Source organism: Corvus brachyrhynchos, unplaced genomic scaffold, assembly GCF_000691975.1.
Source record: "Corvus brachyrhynchos isolate BGI_N302 unplaced genomic scaffold, ASM69197v1 scaffold3, whole genome shotgun sequence".
NCBI lineage: Eukaryota > Metazoa > Chordata > Aves > Passeriformes > Corvidae > Corvus > Corvus brachyrhynchos.
Genome location: NW_008237619.1, coordinates 1,010,787 through 1,030,962, shown reverse-complemented (window position 1 = coordinate 1,030,962; position 20,176 = coordinate 1,010,787). Strand labels below are relative to the sequence as shown.

Genomic DNA, 20,176 nt, shown 5'->3' with positions numbered 1-20,176 from the left:
GAACTGCAGCGAAGGGAAAGGGGTCCGACAGCCGAGAGAGGCTGGCACTGGGTTCCTGGTTCTGTTTGTTATTACTGGCATAGTTATTGTTTTTTGTTTGCCTTGTTATATATACTAGCAAAGAACTGTTATTCCTATTTCCCATATCTTTGCCTGAAAGCCCCTTAATTTCAAAATTATAATAATTTGGAGGGAAGGGGGTTACATTTTCCATTCCAAGGGAGGCTCCTGCCTTCCTTCACAGGCACCTGTCTTTCAAACCAAGACACCAGGATAGGACTAAGCAGCACAAGCCAGATAAGATAATGGCATAAAAAAGTCACAAGTTCTTGCTTGATATGTCTGAAGTATGAGGAGTGTACAAAAAAAGGTTTAAATATTTACTGAAGTTTGAGTTATTTCAGCCTCACCTCCTTCTGGGGTCTGCAAGGGGGGCAGGCAGGGGAGGAAAGAACTAGTATTTTTCCTCCAATCTCACCACATCCTGTTTGCTCATTCTAATGGAATGTCGTATCCAGAGGAGTAAGCCTGTGTTATTTTTAAGTCCTGGGGCTTCTCTGAACCAGGAGAAATTAAACCCTGAAAGCCTTTTAAGTGAGAAGGACCACCGCTGTCCAGACAGCTCACTTGAAATCACAATTCCCCAGGACACCTCAAATCAAATACCAGGACAAATAGGCTGCTCAAGAGCCACAAGCACCAAAATATCCAGCATTCCCAACATCTTAGCACTCCACCTGAAGATCAAGGCGCAAGAAGCTTTGGCTGCATAGCTTTAAAACCTGTTTCCTTCTCAGATAAGCTGCACCACAGCTCTATCAGCTTCAGAGCAGAGACTGCACAGATCTTCCACAGAAGACCCAAAATTAAATTAAAAGGCAGAGAAAAGGATTACAAGCATGCATTTTGCTTGTAATTACAGATTAAGACATCTGTTAACATTATGAGTTACAAATCATAAGAAAATTCAAATACTATATGGTTTTGAGTTCCTACTTAACAGAAAAAGCTACACTTTTAAAACAAATTTGATGACAAAAATACAGAGTGCCATAAGGAAAAAGCATATCCCCATTCAAGCTTTGTACAATACATAGATAATTAGTTTACTAGGAAAAGAAAACATTAGTTTATGAAATGTATTTTCAAAATGCTTTTCTGAACAGTTTAGATGATAATAATCAAAAGCAGAAGCATCTTTCTGTGACAAGTGTAACTGCTGTGACATTGCTCCTGGGGAATGCACGATAGCTCCAATATGTACAGACTTTGGAGAGAAAATAAAAACAAAGACCCAGATTATGAAAGTCAGGCAGTTCCTGAAAAGACAGTCACCACTTTGTACAAGAGGGTATCATTCTATTGCTTCAGCAAATCATTTCTAACACCTCAAAACCACAGAAAAGAATCCATGGAGCCAGTGACACTGATGGCTTTTTGTAAATTGGGCATTCCCATGACATATTTCAGCTTGGATTTGAGGCTTGCACCATACAAGCCACAATGGATGTCAGAACACATGGACTATCTCTAAGGACAGAGCAGACAACCTTGCTGTCAGAACTTTAAATCTCACTGCCACTGAAGGATCACTTTTAACTAGAAGACTCTTCAAGTCCCTGCTTATTTAAAAAAATGAAGTAATGTTTTGAAAAAAAAAAAATCTCAACAGGAGCATAGTGTTCCAATGGGAGTAAATTAAGACTAGTATGTCTTCACAGAAACATTTCTCAGCTGGTCTCAGATGTCTGGGGTCAGTGGTCTCATCTACTGCAGTAAACAAAATCTGCTTTCTCAGACTGGCCAGGAGCATGTAAAAACTTCTAGTTCCCAGAAACAGTGTTAACAGTATCTAAATTTATTAAACAACACCTGATCTAATTCTTAATCTATACACAGCAATATCTGCTGACTCAATGAAGGCAAAAGCATTATTTTGCTAATCAAGAATCAAATAAGCCAGGATTCTGGCTAAATATCCTCAAGAATTGTAGAATGTAAAAATACAGTTCAAGATAAGTTCATGGCAAAAAGCATTCTTTAAGCAATACGCTAAACCCTTAACACACACTCAATCTACCCCAAAGAATCAACTTTTCTTTGATAGCTATTAGAGTTCTCAAGCAACCATCTCCCTCCATCTAAGTTTGCCAAGATTTCTTCCCAAAGCTGCCATTTCATTATCTCAGCCGAAATACCAAATATGATTAAAGACTTCTCAATTGAGCTGGAAAATCTTAACATCGGTGAAAAGTTAATTCTTCACATGCTTGTGTTGTGATTTTTCAGACTGCTTTGTTTGCAAGTAACTTATCTATTACCAGGCACAGAGCAATAACCACTTTAGTGGTGTTGTACTAAGTCTACTGCAGCTGAAATCCTGATTTTCCCATTCTTCCAAACTGGAGTAAGGACACAATAAGGAGGATCACTGTCATGGTTGTTATTATAATTATGCTCATTTAACAAGTGGATTGCAAATGCACCAAAATTATCCATAGGCCAGTTCAGCAACACTTATCTCCACTTATTCACAAATCCACCTTGCCACACTTAAAAGACATTAAAGATAATGCATTGAGAAAGATAATTTGGAGGCAGTTTTGGAGCAGAACTGGCAAGGAATCCTGTATCTTTGCTTTATTCAGACGCCTGAAATTTCTTACATCAGAACTTCCACTGTCAGTAACTCAGTTTTCATAGTTTAACACTGTGTGAACCACACACAACAAACCAGTTTTCCTGAGCAGTGCAAATGAGTAGGTCTAAAACACACCATTGTACCAAAAATAACTGCTTGAGTATGTGCAGATTCAAAATATGTCCTGCTTGACTTACTTAACCTGAATTTCTCCTTCTCTGGAATTTGTTTCCCTAAACTAATGAAAAGCACCCTAAACTGGAGTAATCCAGTCTGTTAAGGTTTGAGTTCAAGGTTCAGTCAATAAACTGTGGAGATACATCAACATTCCCCACACGGAAAGGTGCTGCAGACCTTGTACATCAACTTTAGCTGTGTTAGGATAAACTTACTCAACGCTTTGCAACCTTAAGGAATCCAGAACCACTCTGAAGACCCAAGAAGGGCACCTGTGGTTCATGCTTGATACACTCTTCAGCTGCAACAAGTCTGCACCATCCCAGTGGAGGGTGACCTGGTTTTTTTTATTTATACATTTGCCCTTCCCACAAGGGCTACAGCAATGAAATCAAACTAGCCTTTAAAGTATCAGCACCTAGAGAAATCAAACATCAAGACAAAAACTGACTAATCACTGCAATTTTCTGGCATGCTTGAGGTGCTCAATAATGATCAAGCTGAGCTGCAGAAAAAGACAAATTTGAGGTATAACTCCACATCATAGAAATACTTTCCAGGAAATTACTTCAGGAACAAACCTATCCCCTTTAGTTACTATTATTATTCAGTTGTATTTTGATCCTGTTTTCTATGAGGACCCAGTATTGCAACAGACAGATGTTTCTTATTTTAATGACAACAGAAGGTATTTAGACAGGACAAGTAACCCAAGGTAGCATCCTCAATTTCACTCCCCCTTATATCATTTCATACAACTTTTGGTTCCTGAGGTACATCAAAGTAATAAAACAACTGCAAAGATGTCAGATGCCTCAATGCATATGCCCAAGACTTGCATGGTAGCTGTTTGAACCATTTGGCCTTTGCTGTCTGTATTTGTCAGGCAGAGTGAAAGAAAAAAAAAATCTTTCTATAAACTACAAAATGCCAAGGAAACCTTTGCAGTTGTTTACTGTTACCTCAGATCAACTAATGTCAAATATTCCTGCAAAAAATGCGCCAGACTAGATCAGGTTTCTTCCATGACAGTCCAGGTCCTGTTTCATTACCTTTAAATTTTATATTTACTTTTGACCTTTATAACATTGAATAGCAACAAGTTCAATATTTAAACATGTGACAAAAAAAATAGCCCTTCCTGGAGATCAGACAACTCTGCAATGTCTTTAAGTGCTCCAGTAGATATGCTTGCAAATGACAACGTTCTTGCTACCTTTTAAATATAAAACCTTTTTAGGCATTGATGCCATTTTCTTCCCTTTCATTTTTTTCCCCAACCTGAAGTATGACACTGAGGTGGCCACTTTCATACTACTGCTCCTACTAGTCCTCCCTTAACACATTTTGGTGGGAAGAAGTTGTAGCATCAGTCAGATTGTGTGTACTATTTGATTTCTCTGTACTATTATTACAGAGAAATAATGTTAGTAAAACTATTTCTTGAAACGGCTTCCAGTTCCAAGTTACCTAGCAGGGAAGTTAAGAGTCCTTGAAAATCTTTTAAGAGACATAGTAGGAATGACAGTGCAAAAGTTCAACATAAATAACTGGTCTGAATGTGCATTTCACTTGTCCAGATATACAAAGCATACCTGAGAGGTGATTAAACTTAAAAAAACTTTTTTTTTTTTCTTAGAGGGATACATATATATTTCCAAGCTGTTTATATTAAAAAATACCATAACATGAGCAGCAACACCAACACAGAGAATGTCACAAAGTATGTCTCACTCCAGACATAACAATCCCTATTTTGCCCTAAACTGGGAGCCATTCTTTATTAAAAATCTGGGAGCAGACTAACAGAAGCATTAAATACAGGGCTTGAGAGACACAGTACCAGAACATATCAGAAATAGTTTCATCTCAGCATTCTCACTATGTTGCTGAGCATGTGATGAAGTGTTAGGTTTCAGTTCCACCAGAACAGTGCCAAAGAATTTAGGTGATTTATTCTGCAAACATGCTTGTTCATCACTGAAGAGAGAAACATGTTGCTGTCTAAGTAGCTTAAATTTGGGAGTTACATATCAATAGAATCATAGAATCATTAAGGTTCTTAGATCTCTAAGAACATCCCAAACCCAACCCCTCGTCCAGCACTGCCAAGGCCACTACTAACCTATGTTCAAGTGCCACATCCACATGGCTTTTAAATCCTCCCAGGGATGTTGACTCTACCCCTGTACCAGACTGTACCAGGGCTGGACAACATTATCAAAGAAGAAATGTTTCCTAATATCCAACCTAAAACTTCTCTGGCACAATTTGAGGCTGTTTCCTCTCATTCTGTCATTTGTTACCTGGGAACAGAAACCCCCACCTGGCTGCACCCTCCTGTGGAGTTGTAGAGAGTGAAAAGCTCCCCTCTGCACCTCCTTTTCTCCAGCCTGAGCTTAGCCAGCTCCTTCAGCCTCTCCTGGTGCTCCAGACCCTTCCCCATCTCTGTCCCCTTCTCTGGGCATGTTCCAGCTCCTCAATGTCATTCTTGTTGGGAGAGACTCAGGATCGGAGGTGCCTCACCAGTACCTGGCACAGGGGGACAGCCACTGCCCTGGGCCTGATGCCACACCACTGCTGGTACAGGCCATGTGCCATTGGCCTCTTGACCACCTGGGGACACCTGGGCTCATGTTCAGCCACTGTCGATCAGCACCCCCAGGGCCCTCCCCAGCTTTCCAGCCACTCTGCCCCAAGACTGCAGCGTTCCATGGGGTTGTGGTGACCCAAGGGCAGGATACAACCCTTGGCCTTCTTGAACCTCATACAACTGGCCTTGTCCTACCAATGCAGCCTGTCCAGATCCCTCAACAGAGACTTCCTGCCCCCTCCAGCAGGTCAACACTCCTGCCAAACACGGCATCTTCTGCAAACCAACTCAAAGTGCACTCATTGCTTTGAAATCTTTCAGACTCCAGAACTTCAGAGAATTCTTATTTCCTACATACTGCATGCACTCTGGAGATGCTAAAAGGGACCAGGGAAGAAGTGAATTAATGAGAAATTTAGTAAAAATTAGATTCTTGCCTTAGTGTGGTAATTCAAAAAGTCATGAAAATAGACATCATGGGAGAAAACTTAAGAGCATTTTGGTAGTACCAAAATTAGGTTTTGGAATACAAAAGGGGAACAGTTATCGAACAAATTATAAACACTAATATCCCTACAACTACAAGGCTGACCATATACTATATGCTACTGGCAGTCACTCTATACTTCATTCTACATTCAGTACTGTGGTCAGACAAGTGCTAAATTCTCACCACAGCCTCCTACTTCAAAGTCCCAATATAACAGTTATTGTAGCAGAAAAAATTGAAAATTCTCAAGGTCCTCATAGAAGTGACCAGTGACCTGGATCATGCAAGTAAACCAATCTGAATCAAATGAAGCATTTCCCAGAAGTTACTTACCTTGTGAAAGCTCTCAAAATATTTAACCAGCTCAACAGGAGGGCTTAGAGAAGTTGGTAGAGAAACTTGAAAGTGTAGTTAACACCTTTATACAGTTTAACTTTAAAAACAAACACCTGTACTTATGAATTTGCTCAAGTGAAACCCCAACGAACAATTTCTAGAAACTCCTAATAAGGATCTTGGAGAAACCCTGTGTCTTGGTTTTAAGGACAGGCGTCTGCCAAGGAAGGCGAGAACCTTCCTGGGATGGAAAATATGAACCCCTTCCCTCCAAATTATTGTAACTTCAAAATTAAGGAGCTTTCAGGTAAAGATACAGGAAAAGGAATAACGGTTCTTTACTAAAATATATATGTATAACAAGACAAACAAACAGCACCACCGGCAAGGACCCCCGGCCCAGCCTCTCTCGGCTGTCGGGCCCTTTCCCCTCGGTGCAGTTCTGCTCACAGCCGGCAGGGGGCGCTGGTGGCCCCCAGCTGGGCAGGGCCGGCGCGATGGTTCCCCGCGCCTGCAGGGGGCGCTGTGGCGCGAGCTCGGCCACCTCTCCACATGGTTAAGGGCGCCTCAGCCCGGAGGAGAGAGAGAAAAGGGGCTCCCTTTGCAAACTCCTGGGAAAGAGCCAGTCACAGGGCCACTCTGGATAGCAAAATGGATTGTAGCTTTTCACATAGCAGGAACCTCAGAGCAGCAGGCTGAACAGCAGAGACAAGCGCACCCGGGGCGGCAAAACAAAGTGTAGCAAAAACTCCGAAGCAGTGACAGCAGCCACAGGGCTCCGGGTGCATACCAATTGTAGAGTAAAAAGTGTAGCAAAAAAGCCCGAAGCACTGGCAGAAAACATCAGGGCAGGGCAGCGGAAGCCAGGCTTCCGCAAGCAGCCAGGAGACACTCCTTCCGGAGAGGGGTCAGGCTGCACTTCCCAGTGAGGCCGGGTGTTGAAAAGGTTCCACTTCAACAGCTGCTCTTTTGAGCAGAGGCTCACCCCCAGAAAGGAGAAGCAGTGAAGGACAAAAAACTCCGCAGAGGCAACGAATCCCCCAGGCAACAGCAGTCCAACACCAAAACCACAGGTGTCTCCACTCCAATCCTGAGAGAGAGAGTGAGAGAGCTGAGCCCAGCCCCTGACCCCCAGCCAATTCTCACGGTATCTGTGCATTTCCCAAGAGAAAAACCCCCAGCTACGAGATAGTAGCAAATTGCAACCCCTCCCCCATTCTGGCCACATCTTTTGTCTCTCTTAAGTATCCATCGTTCCCATCTCTTAGGCAATAAATGGGAGAAAAATTTCCTGAGAGAAAAAAAAAAAAACCAAGAAAAATCCTAACCTCCAACACCCTGCAATAAAAAAAAGCCAAGTAAAATATTTAACCTAATCAATAATGAGAACGCTATGTGTTATAGTAAAGATCAAATATAGAGATTACCTCACTGCAATTACTCAACAATTTATGTTGGAGTTTGAAAAGCTGCTAAAGGACAGGTGACTGAAATAAAGAAATTTAATAATGCATGTTTAACTGCTGTGCTCAACATAATAAGGAGCAAGGGAGAAAAATGATCTATCAGAAAGAAAACTGCAATTTAAGGCAGCTGACGTAAGACCTTGGGGTTGATAGGATTGTTTCTCCAATAGCTGGGAAGGTAAGATCTCCAGCAGGAGCTAATCCTGAAAAAATCTTGCACAACACAGGTAAATAGCCCAACAGGGATTATAATATTTAGCTAAACTTTCTCCTTTTCAGGAATCTGTTGTGAACTCAAGTATTAAGTCACAAGAGCTTGGAAGGCTGTAGCATGAAGGACTAAACTTTCCAATCTGTCTGAGAGAACAGGAAATTGAATTAATCTTTATACAGCCACACACAAGGACCTCTACTACTCTGAAATTTGTTTTCAATATACAGATGTTCTAGTTTGCAACTCTTTTCAAAGTGATGTACAGGCAGGAGTATGACCATCTGCTTCAAGAACTACACTGAAGCAAAACAGGTCAATGTTCTATTAAGGTACCTAGGAAGTGTGTGTGGATAAGTTATTAAAATGGTATCAAAACTACTTTACAAGACATAATTACAGAATTAGTGGCAATTACTGGTTAAGATTCATAGTTGTATTTTATGTTGTCAAAACAGGAAGACCTCAGCAAGTTTAAATTTTAAGGCAAATTACCTTGCCTGTCCTGCCAAAAGTCACTAACCTTCAAAGAGAAATCAGACACTTTCAAGCATCCCAATCCTGTCAACTAGGCACAATAAAACCCTTTCATCTTGATTTGGATTATGAGGAATTAGTTAAAATGTTGTAATACTTTTGACTGCATATTTCCAAAGAGAAGAATTTGCCTTTTCACAGCTTCCTGTCAAGAGAGTCAACTACTTTCCAAAAGTTCATTTCTCCTCAGTCATTTCCTTTGCTCCTTTTTCAAACTTTTGTGGAAAAACGAAGTTATTGGCGCTGCAAGCCTGACTGCAGCCACCTATAAACATACAGGGTCACAGTATCCCAGAATGGTTTGAGTTGTTAAGGGTCTTCAAGCTCATTTCAACACAAGCCCCTGCCAGGGCAGGGACACCATCAACTAGACCAGGTTGCTCCAAGCCCCATCCAACCCGACCTTGAACACTTCCAGGGATGGGTAGTCCATAAACTCTCTGGGCAAACTGTGCCAGTGCCACTGAATGGAGCAGTTGGCCTTCCACCGATGGTCAGTGTTCAGTTCCTGGGAGTTCAGTGGCTTCAGGCAACAAAGTGAACCTTAACCAATAATTGCCACTAATTTCATATTAGAGCACACAGGTGCAAAGACAGCGGGAAAATAGGCAAAGTTCCAAAACGCAGAAGACATTCAGGGAGTGAATTTAAAGACAGCAAGATAGTTTCCTAGAAGGAAAACAATAACAGTGTAGCTACATGTTCAAAGACAGTGATTACAGAACAAATGAAAAGCTCTATACTGAATATTCAGTTGATTTATAGTAGGCAGCAGGTTACTGTGTTTTTTCAATTGATTAAAAAATTCTGTGTTAAAAGAAAGCTATTTGTTTTCTCCCATTTATCAACCACTACTCCAGCACTAGCAGCAGCTCTCCAGTGAGGCTACACTTGGTATCTGCAGTTCATTCCCATAGCCAGTAGCAAAACACGGAAGGCAAGTTTTCCAAACAGAAGCCAAAACTCATGAAACACTAAAAAACACTATTTAAGTTTTTCTAGCATTACTGGATACCAAATTAAACCCATATATGTGCCAACAGACCCAGAATAACAAAGCTGAGTTACTCTATTGCATTCCAGAATTCCAACAAGAGAAACTCAACGACTGTTCCACGGCTACTGAAAACAGTAACTTCAAATTCCATATCACCTCAGACTACCCAAAACTGTTTAAGGTGGGTTTTTTTGGTGTTGATTTGTTGTTTTGAACAAAGTACATCAGTGTGTTTATAACATACTCACTCTCGCTCTTTCTCCGTCAGTTTGTCATTGATATTATCTTTGATTGTAGACCGGGAGCCCTTGTGAATTATAGGATACCTGAGTGGCACTTGTAAGAAGAAGGATATCATGGAAACCAGGTGAGCGGTATAGCCCAGGGCAACAGCAATGCTTCCATCATCTTTTGCTGTCAACGATGAAAAGATTCCATTATTAATTGTATTCACTGAAACCTAATATTCATCTTTATTGCTCAGAGAATGACAATTAATGCAGCTCTCAGAAGTCAGAACTCAAGAACAGGAGGCCTGGAGTCATTTTGGAGGGCTTTGCAAGTGTTTGCACTTCACTGTGTTGTGTTTGCCTCTTGTGACCAGGCACAGAAAATGAGTGATGGCTTGTTCTGCAAATTTTACTTTCAAAGCTACACTGCCTGGATGGGGGAGAGTAAAGAAGAGATGGGAAAAGCAAAACAAAATTCCCAAGACAAAAGTTCAAGTATTAAGCTTTCTGCATTTCTCTAGATGGATTTGACACGTCTGCGTGGGATCAGGGCAAATCTGCATTTTCCTTAACTTTATTCACGAGTGAGATCAGTTAGAGAGACACCAACCCCAAGCTATGAACTCTGTTCTCTGCCAATAATTGGAAAAACTTAAGATTAACCCATTGTTTTAAAGTAACATTTTCAATTTGATATTTAAGATTTCAACCTTAAGCTTCACCTGCCAGGAATACACATAGGTTTTGCGATTCAAACTACATCTTTTGGCTATATAAAGGCTTTTCCTTTCTCTTTTCTTTATTTTTAATTCTTTTTAAGGGATACAAACAGCATAATACTCATCCCTTCTGATGTATCCATGAAACCAGCGAAACAGAGGACCTTCAAGAAAGCTTATAATGATATTCAACAACCCTACTGAGCTCATGACAGAGCCTATCATGCTATACATATTTAAGTTACACCTCTTTCAAAATGGATTTTGTAAAAAAGCTTCAAAATTCGCAGCAAAACTGGCTTTTTAGGGATTTTTTTTTTTTATCCTTCAGACGCCTGATTTTTTAAAAAATAGTATCTACTGAGTCTGAGATAAGACCCATGCCAGACAGCTGGGTTTCAAATTTAACTGCCTATTTCACTAAATTGAATGCTTAGTACTTCTTCCTCAAAATACAATATTTCTAGAGACTTGGAGAAAGAATTAGTAATTCTTTTGCAATGAATTAATACCAGGAAACTGAAAATGGGCCAGAAGATGGCACACCACTGATTCCTCGAGAGTTAGCAAACTGAGTTCATTACCACATTTAGTGCAATCCGGGAAACAAAGCAATAGACTGATTTTTGTCCTACTGACAAATTAATTTGTTTTAAAGATTACTCCTCCAATATTCTAGCATCCGATATACATATTATTAGTACAAGTTAATTACTATGGGGTGGTTTTAAAGAGTTAGACAATTAATGGAGGTTTTCGCTCAAGAAACCAGAGTGAACAAGTACTGGGGGCAAGAAATCCTCAAGGGGATTTTAATGAATTTCCAGTTCACGTCAAACATTTGTAGATGAATGCATGCAGTTACCTGTGCAACTTTTATACAGGCAGGCACAGGATATATTTGCTTCTGCAGTAGGATGAGGGTTGACAGTTAAAGTAGAAGGTCACTTGCAATGTACTCCATACCGTCAGATAGGTTCAAAGTCTTTTTTTGCAAGGTATTTATTTGGCAAGTTCACCAGCAACTACAGCAAACCAAATGGGGCTTCATGCCTGTTGCCCCGCCAAGATTTATGGACTAAAGGCAGCTCCAATGGAATTTTAGGTCAGACACTAATATTTTCCAGAATCACTGAGTTTGGAAGGCACCTCTGGGAATGGCACAGTCCTCACCTCCAGGTTAGAGCAGTTTGCCCACAACAGGTTACCCAGGACTGTATCCATCTGGGTTCTGAGCATCCCCAAGGATGGAGACTCCCCTGCCTCTCTACGTAACCTGCTCCAGTGTTTCAATATGGAGTCTTAGAACACAGACGTGCTTTACTAAGAGTCAACAGAAACCTCCTTTGCTTTAGCTAGGAAGTAGCAATAAATGATTCCTAAGTTTTCTTCTAGTCTAGATCTTTCTGGTCAAAAATTTGGACTCCAAGCTATTGCTACCAGTTTTCTTAATTTTACGAAGTTTAGCAGCAGCATTAAATGTAACAACTACATTAAGCATATGCGGCTACCTTGAAAGTCTTCAGAATTAGGAAGCTTGACTCCACAAACAAAGTAATCCTTTTGGTTATTCTGTAAATTTAAAATCAACAGCGGAAAGTGAGACTGGAACAATAACATCCAGAACACAAAAACCTGCATGAAACACAACAACAAAGCTAACAAACAATAAAATAAAAATAAAAAAACCCCTAAATATTCAACTAAACTTAGAGTGACTGACACAGTATTTTAATCCACATCTCACATAGTTCAGAAAATAAATGCAAATTTTTAAAGGGTGAGGAGCTTCATATTAATTTGTTATATAAAAGATTTTGAAGCTCAACATTTTAACATGTTTCTGTGCACTCAGCTAGCCTACTATCAGGGTTACTTTATGTAATTGTACACAAAATGGAAAACATCCATTAAATTATAGTTATTCTATTTTTATAGAGGAGACTGTGTAAGAGGTGCTGGCATAAGTTGCCTCCCTGTAAAGTTTGTAATCTAAGGGCCAAATGTAAGAAAAAGCTGAAATAAACAGGATGAGCAAAGAGAAGATTCTATCACAAACAAAGCATGACATTTGCTTGCAGTATAATAAATAGGAAGTCCATTTCACATCGAGCAGATTGTTAGGATGTTGAAAACATACCAAATCAATAGGGTAGATGTAGGATAGCTCCGACAGCAACTGCTTGCATCGAATAGCCTGCTGGGCATTTGTCTTCAAAAACTGTTCTCTTTGGGGAAAGAGATTCCAAAATCATTATTTTCTTCAAAAGCTCCACAGAAAGGTATTAAGTTGTCATATCCCTTCTGCAGCTTTCCAATGATCAGTTCCTATCCTCCAAAAAGTTAGGTAAATCCACCCAAAAAAATAATACTGCACACAAAACTCATTTTTGTTTTCAGGTGTACCATACATTATAGACATATTTTGACTGCAAGAATCAGGGGTTACAAAACTGTGTTACACTAAAACAGACCTAAAAGTCCTATCAGAGTCTACACATACAACCAAGCATCTGTTTCTTCTCTTCTAGGCTTGCCACTGGTAATTATCACTTTAGATATCTACAAATTGTAGCAGGGATGTCTTAAAAAAAGTTTCAGGGCAACATGAGGAAGAATTTGGTGCCAGAAGTCCCATTTTCAATGGCCTACTCTCAACCCTGTCTTTTTTTTCCAGTTACAGAACAAACATAGGTCTTTTTACCTCTTAGCAGTGCATTCCTTTCTTAATTCATGGAGAGATTCATTATGCTCTTCAAGTTTCTGGTATTCGGTCCCAAATGCATTTTCTAAGCAACACGAGGAATCAGGAAAAAGAAAAATAAAGTATTTTCTTAGTTATCCAAAGTTTAAAAAGTAGATACTGACAGAATGCTGGCAATAATCCTCCATTTATTCTTACCGGCCCATTTTCCATATTATGGTCCCAAACTAGAGAATGCCAGCACAGGAGGAGCACCTGTCTTCATCCACTACACACCATTCACCAGCCAAATACAACCCATCAGATTTCATCCTCCTTTAATACCTATTCCTCTCACAATCACACAGTGCAGTAATCCAGTTATATGGTCTTAACACTTGCATAGCCAGAATAAAGTACATAGTAAAAACCATCATTCTTAGACTCAGCTAAGTACTGAAAACAAAAAATCCTGCAGTAAGATCAGACACGTATGTAGTTGGTGACCTCCAAAGAGGTAGTGATACAGCATTTCACTATAGGAGACTTGCCTGGTAAAGGATGATACGAAGATAACTGAGCATTTCATCTCTCACTTACATATCAAAATATTACGAGGGATTTTTGTCTTCTAACACTTAAAATGGAATCAAAATCACAGGTACAGAAACTTCTCTCATGACATTATGAAGTCCCTTTATCATGGCAATGTTTACTGTACTATACTGTAGTTCTGATTTTCTCATAAAATGTCAGTTAAACACAGATTTAAGATTGCTTTGGAGAGGTGTCATAGTAAGAAGTTATTTAGAGACAAGATACCAGAAATCACTGTCTAAAACTCAGTATAACAGAGAGAGGGAAGAAATTACACTTGGCTGCAAATTTCAGATGAAGAAAAAACACAAGCACATTAGAGCCAGACAATAAAAATAGAAGAGAAACCAGCACTTTCATTTGGGTCAAAAACTAGGCTAAGGTTTCTACACTTACCTCTGTCAAGCAAAGTACTTTTTTGCTTATGCAACAAGGCTACTTCTTGACCAAGGGCCTTCTTCTGTCTCTCCAGTTCATTACGTAGCACCAAGATCTTCAACTGTAAACATTCACTCTCCTTTTTCTGTGGGAAGAAATACAGATTTAAAAAAAAAAAAAAAGTTTCTCTGCACAGAAGCAGTTTCATAAAAAGGTGATAGGAGGGAAGGAAAAAACAGGACAAGACTAGCACCTGCCTGACTAAGAACTGAGTTCATAGATTACCACAGGAAACGGATTCCCAAAGACTTTAATCATTTTGCTGCTTTGGAAGGAAAGCAACTCAGCTGTGTGCCACAGTGCTTGTTCCTCCTGTGGGATGCATCTCCTCTCTTGAGCCCAGAGCAAAAATTAAGAGAGGTGCTTCAGCAGTTTTTACAGCAGAGCACTAGCAGCAGGACGAGCATTCATTCCCTAGCAAAGGGCTCACCAGCAAGAGGGAAGGTGAGCAGTAAGAAGTCTATACAAAGTGGAGGCAGGAGCTGGAAAAAGGCTGGAGATGTTCAAGCTGCACTGTTAGATTCAATTCCCAGCTTCAAGATGATGAGAATAAGAGGATACAAAGAAATAGCTGAGAGAGTGTTCAGCCTGGAGAACAGAAAAGGCTCCAGGGAGACCTCAGAGCCCCTGCCAGTGGTCCAAGAAAGCCGGAGAGGGAGTTTGGACAAGGGCCCGAAATGCCAGGAAAAGGGGGAATGGCTTCAAACTGCCAGAAGGCGGGGTTAGATGGGATACTGGGAACGAAATTCTTGGCTGTGAGGGTGCTGAGGCCCTGGCACAGGTTGCCCACAGAACCTGTGGCTGCCCCATGCCCGGAAGTACTCAAGGCCAGGTTGGACAGAGCTTGGAGCAGCCTAGTCTAACGGAAGGTATCCCTGCCTATGGCAGGTGGTTGGAACTGGATGATCTTTAAGGTCCCTTCCAACCAAAAACATACTACGATTGTATGATACAGTTTTGCTCTCAGATATTTAAAAATGAAAAGCCTTTGCAAGGAGGGACAAGGATATCCGTAACTGACAAGACGATGGTTAAACAGTCAAAATACCAGCAGAAGGCAAAGAAGCTCCGGGCTGGAATGACTCACAGGAGATTTTATATTGCCCCTTACGGAAGGTGACTTCTTCACCTCTTCATCTACAGGGGTAAATAATTACAGTGGGTAAATAAGTTCCCATTTTTTCCATTTTGTCAAATCCTTGAACTAGTTCAACACTTTTGGAACTTAGCTGAGTACTCTCGACCCAGAATCTGCTTTACAGCAATAAATTAACTTCACACTGCAAATGTGCCCTTCCCTGTACAAGGCACCAGACACATACCAGTGAGTACCAACATAATGAAGTCACCACAAACCACTCCTGTTCTGTCAACTCATTGCTTTGAACCAAGATCAGCTTTCCTGAACAGAAAGCAGAAACTAATGCCAACAGACTTCTCTGGAAAAAGGAGGAGAGCAGGCAAAACAAATTGTCAAAAGCCATTGTAAGATCTAGTACAATTTCTGCTTAAAACGAATATGTCACTTGAGTAACAGCATTTGCATGAATTCTGTTCATCCAAAGGGAGTCAGGGTGCAAGAAGATACAGTCAGTAGACTCACCTCACTCTAAATCCACCACAGGTTCCTGACAAGTTTCATATAAATCATTAGAAGTTTGTTTTCGCTGAAAGACCTCTTTCGTGCACTGGGCAAAGTTTACGCTTTGATAGCATGATTGTACAAAATAAAGGTAAAAACAGGATAACCAATTTAGCAATCCGAGTAACACACACAACTCAAATTCATGACCTTACACAGCTCTCAGATGAGTTTCCATTTGAAATGACAGGTGTAAAGGAAGATTTCAAGTGTTAAAAAAAACCCCAAGCTTACGGTCAAGACATCAGTCAGATGCTTCAGAAAGCCCATACAATAAGGTTTTAATAAATCAAACATACCAGTTCATTCCTTGTAGATGTACATCTCAGCTTTTCTTCAATCTCCCTTCCTATTTTCTGAACAGTTACCTGAGTCTGTTTAATTGCACACTGAGCTCTGTGGAGCCTGCAAGGAGAAGTTACAGCTGTGATAAAGGTTCCCCACATGGCCAAACAGCTCAAAACCAGCAGCAGGAAGGCAGACTCGGACTATCAGCTTCCATTTCAAAACATCAAATGAGGAAGCATAAAGAAGGCAGGTTTAGACTGGATATTGAGAAGAAAATCCTCCCTGTGAGGGTGGTGAGGCCCTAGCACAGGTTGCCCAGAGAAGCTGTGGCTGCCTCATCCCTGGAAGTGTTCAAGGCTCCATTGGACAGGACTTGGAGCAACCTGTTCTAGTGCAAGGTGCCCCTGCCCATGGCAGGGGGTTGGAACCAGATGAGCCTTAAGGTCCCAAAACCCCAAATCATTCTGTGATAACTTGCATAGTTTATGAAGAAAACCACCAAGTCTTTAAATTCAATCAAATATCAAAATCTCCTCTTCAATTTTTCAATTCAACCGATGCTGATCAGGCTGCAGGTGAGAGAGCATGTAATTACAGGTATTTCATTTGGTTAAATCACCATTAACATGAAAATAGATACACACAAGCATTGTTAACACAGGCCAGCTTTAGAAAAAGTGCAAGTATCCTTTAGCTAACACACAGCTACCCCAGCCAAGAACATGAAACATTCTTCACTATCTCCCACTATGCTATGGGCCCTTCTGTAGCAAAAATAGAGGTTTCTTAACTGAATCACGTTTGAAGCATGAAAAGATAATGATATGTTACTGATTGTTAGCACTGGCTTCAGGGTGAAGAGAGAAAACCAATTATTTGCCATATTTATTGGAAAAAAAAAAAAACAGGCAGAGAAAAAAGATGGCAGAACCAGGTCTAAGAGAGACATGAACATCTTTCTTAAAATTAACATGGAGTAGAAATTAATGTATTTATTAGAAAAAGAGAGGAGTTATACATGGAAACAAACAGTGCTAGTAATATTAATAAACAAGATCTTGTGATTTAGGACTTTTACATGTTGTAACTCTAAATGAATACATTTAAGTCACCAGATGCCTTTAGTTCCTTCATACGGTTGCTTCTCCTGAACACCAGTAATAGCATAATTTAAAACAAAAATCAAAGTGATTTCTTTGGTTTCTCTAGAGTTTCTGAAATTGCTCATAGCACCAGCAGACACAGAGCTGGTCAGGGGCAGCTATACCCTACCCCATATCAAGCAACACATTTCTGCTGGCTGCTGAGGGGGTGGGAGGGGGCTAAGACTGCTGAGACCAAGAGTACTGCATCACCCATGGGCTTGGTCTAACACACCTAATGAAGAACTGAGATCTCCTGGAAACCCTGATCCTACTGGGAACTACTTCTTACACCTCCCACCTTCATGAATGCATCCTGAGGCTGTTGGCTATGGAACACATTGCTAGGCAGGTCAAAGCCAAGGTTTCCTGACCATCCTGAACATCACTCAGAGCTCTGCTGTCACGTCATCCAACAGGATCTAAGTTTTCTACTTCCACTTTCCAACTTGTCTCTTTCTGAAAGTCTGGCATGTTTTCTTTCTACACATAAGAAAGCCAAGCTAAAACTCTTAGGTAAAGAGTAATAACTGAGTGACATTTCCCCTTCCTCTTTATGTAATTTAACACTGGAAGAATATTCTCGATTTAGTCCATTAGGTGATTAAAAGAAAGTCTTACAAGTTTTCACAACACTCCATTTAGGCAGCAAAACCTCCTGGAAGGTGATCTAGTCATTGAAAGAGTATTTACATAACAGAGAAATTGTTAGAAAGGTCATTTGCCATGTGAATTCCTCACAGTGATTTGATCAATACCCATTAACAATCTACAAACTGTGTAGTAACTAAGTTCTCCTACCCATGCCCAAAGGATAAGGAACAAACATCTACTGAGACTGACTTCTCTAAACAATACATACAATGGAATACTGATTCACCCCATTGAACAAGTATCTAAATACATATTCCTAACATATAAAAACTGCTATACAAAATAACTCAGCAATAAAATCTGGTTTTAATAAGAAATTGATTTCTTTTTAAGCCAAGCATCATCCCCTCATTTCTTGCACAGTTAAACTTTGCTGCCTTGATGCCAAATAGGGCCATTTACACTTCAAGACAGAAAAATGACTGATACTGGTTGACTCAATCCCGGTACATCCACTGTTGTTCTAAGAACTTTAAAATGGTAATGATCACATCCAAAGTTAAATCTTCCAAGATTTAAATTTTAGGGACTTCATGTCACAAAAGCAGCGACTATTAACAGAAATCTTTTTCTCAGCCAAAAAAAAGTCCGCACGTGGAAATCTTTGGTCATCCAACAAGGGGAACACAAACTAAGCTATAAGAATGCCAACACGGAAATTTTGTCCATCACTTCTGCACAAGCAGACTTTGGTGGAAGCAATTATGATTGCACCAATGGAGATCAGCAAACTGAGGCAATAAATCTGGATTAAAACTTATACAAAATGAACAGAGAGAAACTTCAACTCTAACTGATCACATCTTGTTTCCATTTCTAGGCTAAATGCAGGTCCAATGCTACAGCTTAATATCAGCACAAGCTGTGCTTTGAGCACAGTCCTGCTTGGTTTAGTAACTGCTAACAATGAGTCAACTGATGGTATCACCTATGTGCCATCAGCAAACGTGGGATTCTTCCTACATTGCTCAAGACTTTATTTTTTAATATATTTTACTAAAATTAGCACTTCCGTAGCACTTTAAAAGGTAGTTGAGGGCGTGAAGAGGCCACTGGCCTGCTACCAAATTTCCTCCAGCAACTGGGAAAGCCAAGCCAGTTACAGCAGAAACTCCAGACTTTTTAAAGGGATAGTTTAGCCAACAGTGTTGTCATCCATTGTGTGCAGCAGCTCACAGCCACGGTCAGCCAGAAGCAGAGCAATTGGAACGTGAAGTGTGACAGATTTACTGCTGTTGCTTGGGGCCCTGAGAGCTGCTGTGCAGTTGTCCAACATCAGACTAGTTCCATGCTGCTGCCTGGGAAAGAACCGGAAAACAAAGCAGACATTAAAATTCCTGAGCATCCTAAGACTGACTGGAGGTGGAGATCCACAATGCTGCTGTTCTACTTCCATTCCCATAGCACCTGCTTTCTGAGATGGGGGAGATAAAGAAGACACAAAACACTCTCCCTTCCTTTGACAGTTCAGAAGACAGCTGGATACTTTAAAAGCATAATCCATGTATTATAAGCTAAGACCAACAAAGCTGCATCCCTACTTGATCTACAAAGGCCCAGCACATAAAATTTCAACATCTCTCCTCTTCACTTTCTAGATCCCAGGTTCCTGAAATACAGGCTATTTAGGTTATTTCCTCAAGGCTTTTCAAGTCTGATTTCAAATTGCTTTCCCCAACAACCACCACCCTCCCAAAAAAAAGGTCTACAACCTACTTTCTACCTTGGCTGTAAGATTTGAAACCATTCTAGCATACAGTGTTCCACCAATCAATCCAACTTTGGTACTGGCTTGGAGGGGGGTGGGGGGGAAAAGGTTACCAAGTTTTGGACTTCTTCATCATTACAGGATTTCTTTGCCATAATGTTATTGTCTTGTATGCAACACCAATCAGTCTTCCTTATTTCCCAGGACTGAACAGTGCAGCAGTCCAACGTGACTTTACAACTTGGGAATGTGCTGTAACAACAGATTCACTCTCTTCAAGCCTGCAGTGAGTCTTCAGGTTCAGCTGGAGCACTTTCCTTTAAGACACGCTGCAGTATTCTGGTCTCTCTTGCTCGTGCATTAGTCCAGTGATTTACTAGTTTGTATAGCAAATTCATTCCTGGCTGCAATCTCTAAAAAACTGAAAGCTGGAGTGTAGTGAGAGTTGTGCCTATTAAGTGTCTTGGTTTGAAAGACAGGTGTTTGTCAAGGAAGGCAGGAACCTCCCTTGGAATAGAAAAATGTGACCCCCTTCCCTCCAAATTATTATAACCTTAAAATTAAGGGGCTTTCAGGCAAAGATATGAGAAAAGGAATAATAGTTCTTTACTTTTACATATATATATA

At 40.4% G+C, this 20,176-nt stretch overlaps 1 protein-coding gene across 4 annotated transcripts in view; it reads right to left on the bottom strand.

Moving 5' to 3' along the window:
• Window positions 1-20,176, bottom strand: part of UVRAG (UV radiation resistance associated) — a 101,769-nt gene that overhangs the window by 46,940 nt on the left and 34,653 nt on the right. For 3 of the 4 annotated variants that reach the window (XM_017731672.1, XM_017731673.1, XM_017731674.1), the window contains exons 7-12: window positions 16,057-16,162; window positions 14,074-14,200; window positions 13,102-13,186; window positions 12,538-12,625; window positions 11,909-12,032; window positions 9,697-9,862 (exon numbers count right to left, since the gene is read on the bottom strand). In XM_017731672.1, the coding sequence (XP_017587161.1) occupies window positions 9,697-9,862; window positions 11,909-12,032; window positions 12,538-12,625; window positions 13,102-13,186; window positions 14,074-14,200; window positions 16,057-16,162 (696 nt within the window). The remainder of the gene's footprint in view (window positions 1-9,696; window positions 9,863-11,908; window positions 12,033-12,537; window positions 12,626-13,101; window positions 13,187-14,073; window positions 14,201-16,056; window positions 16,163-20,176) is intronic. The other variant, XM_008631667.2, reaches the window with a different exon arrangement.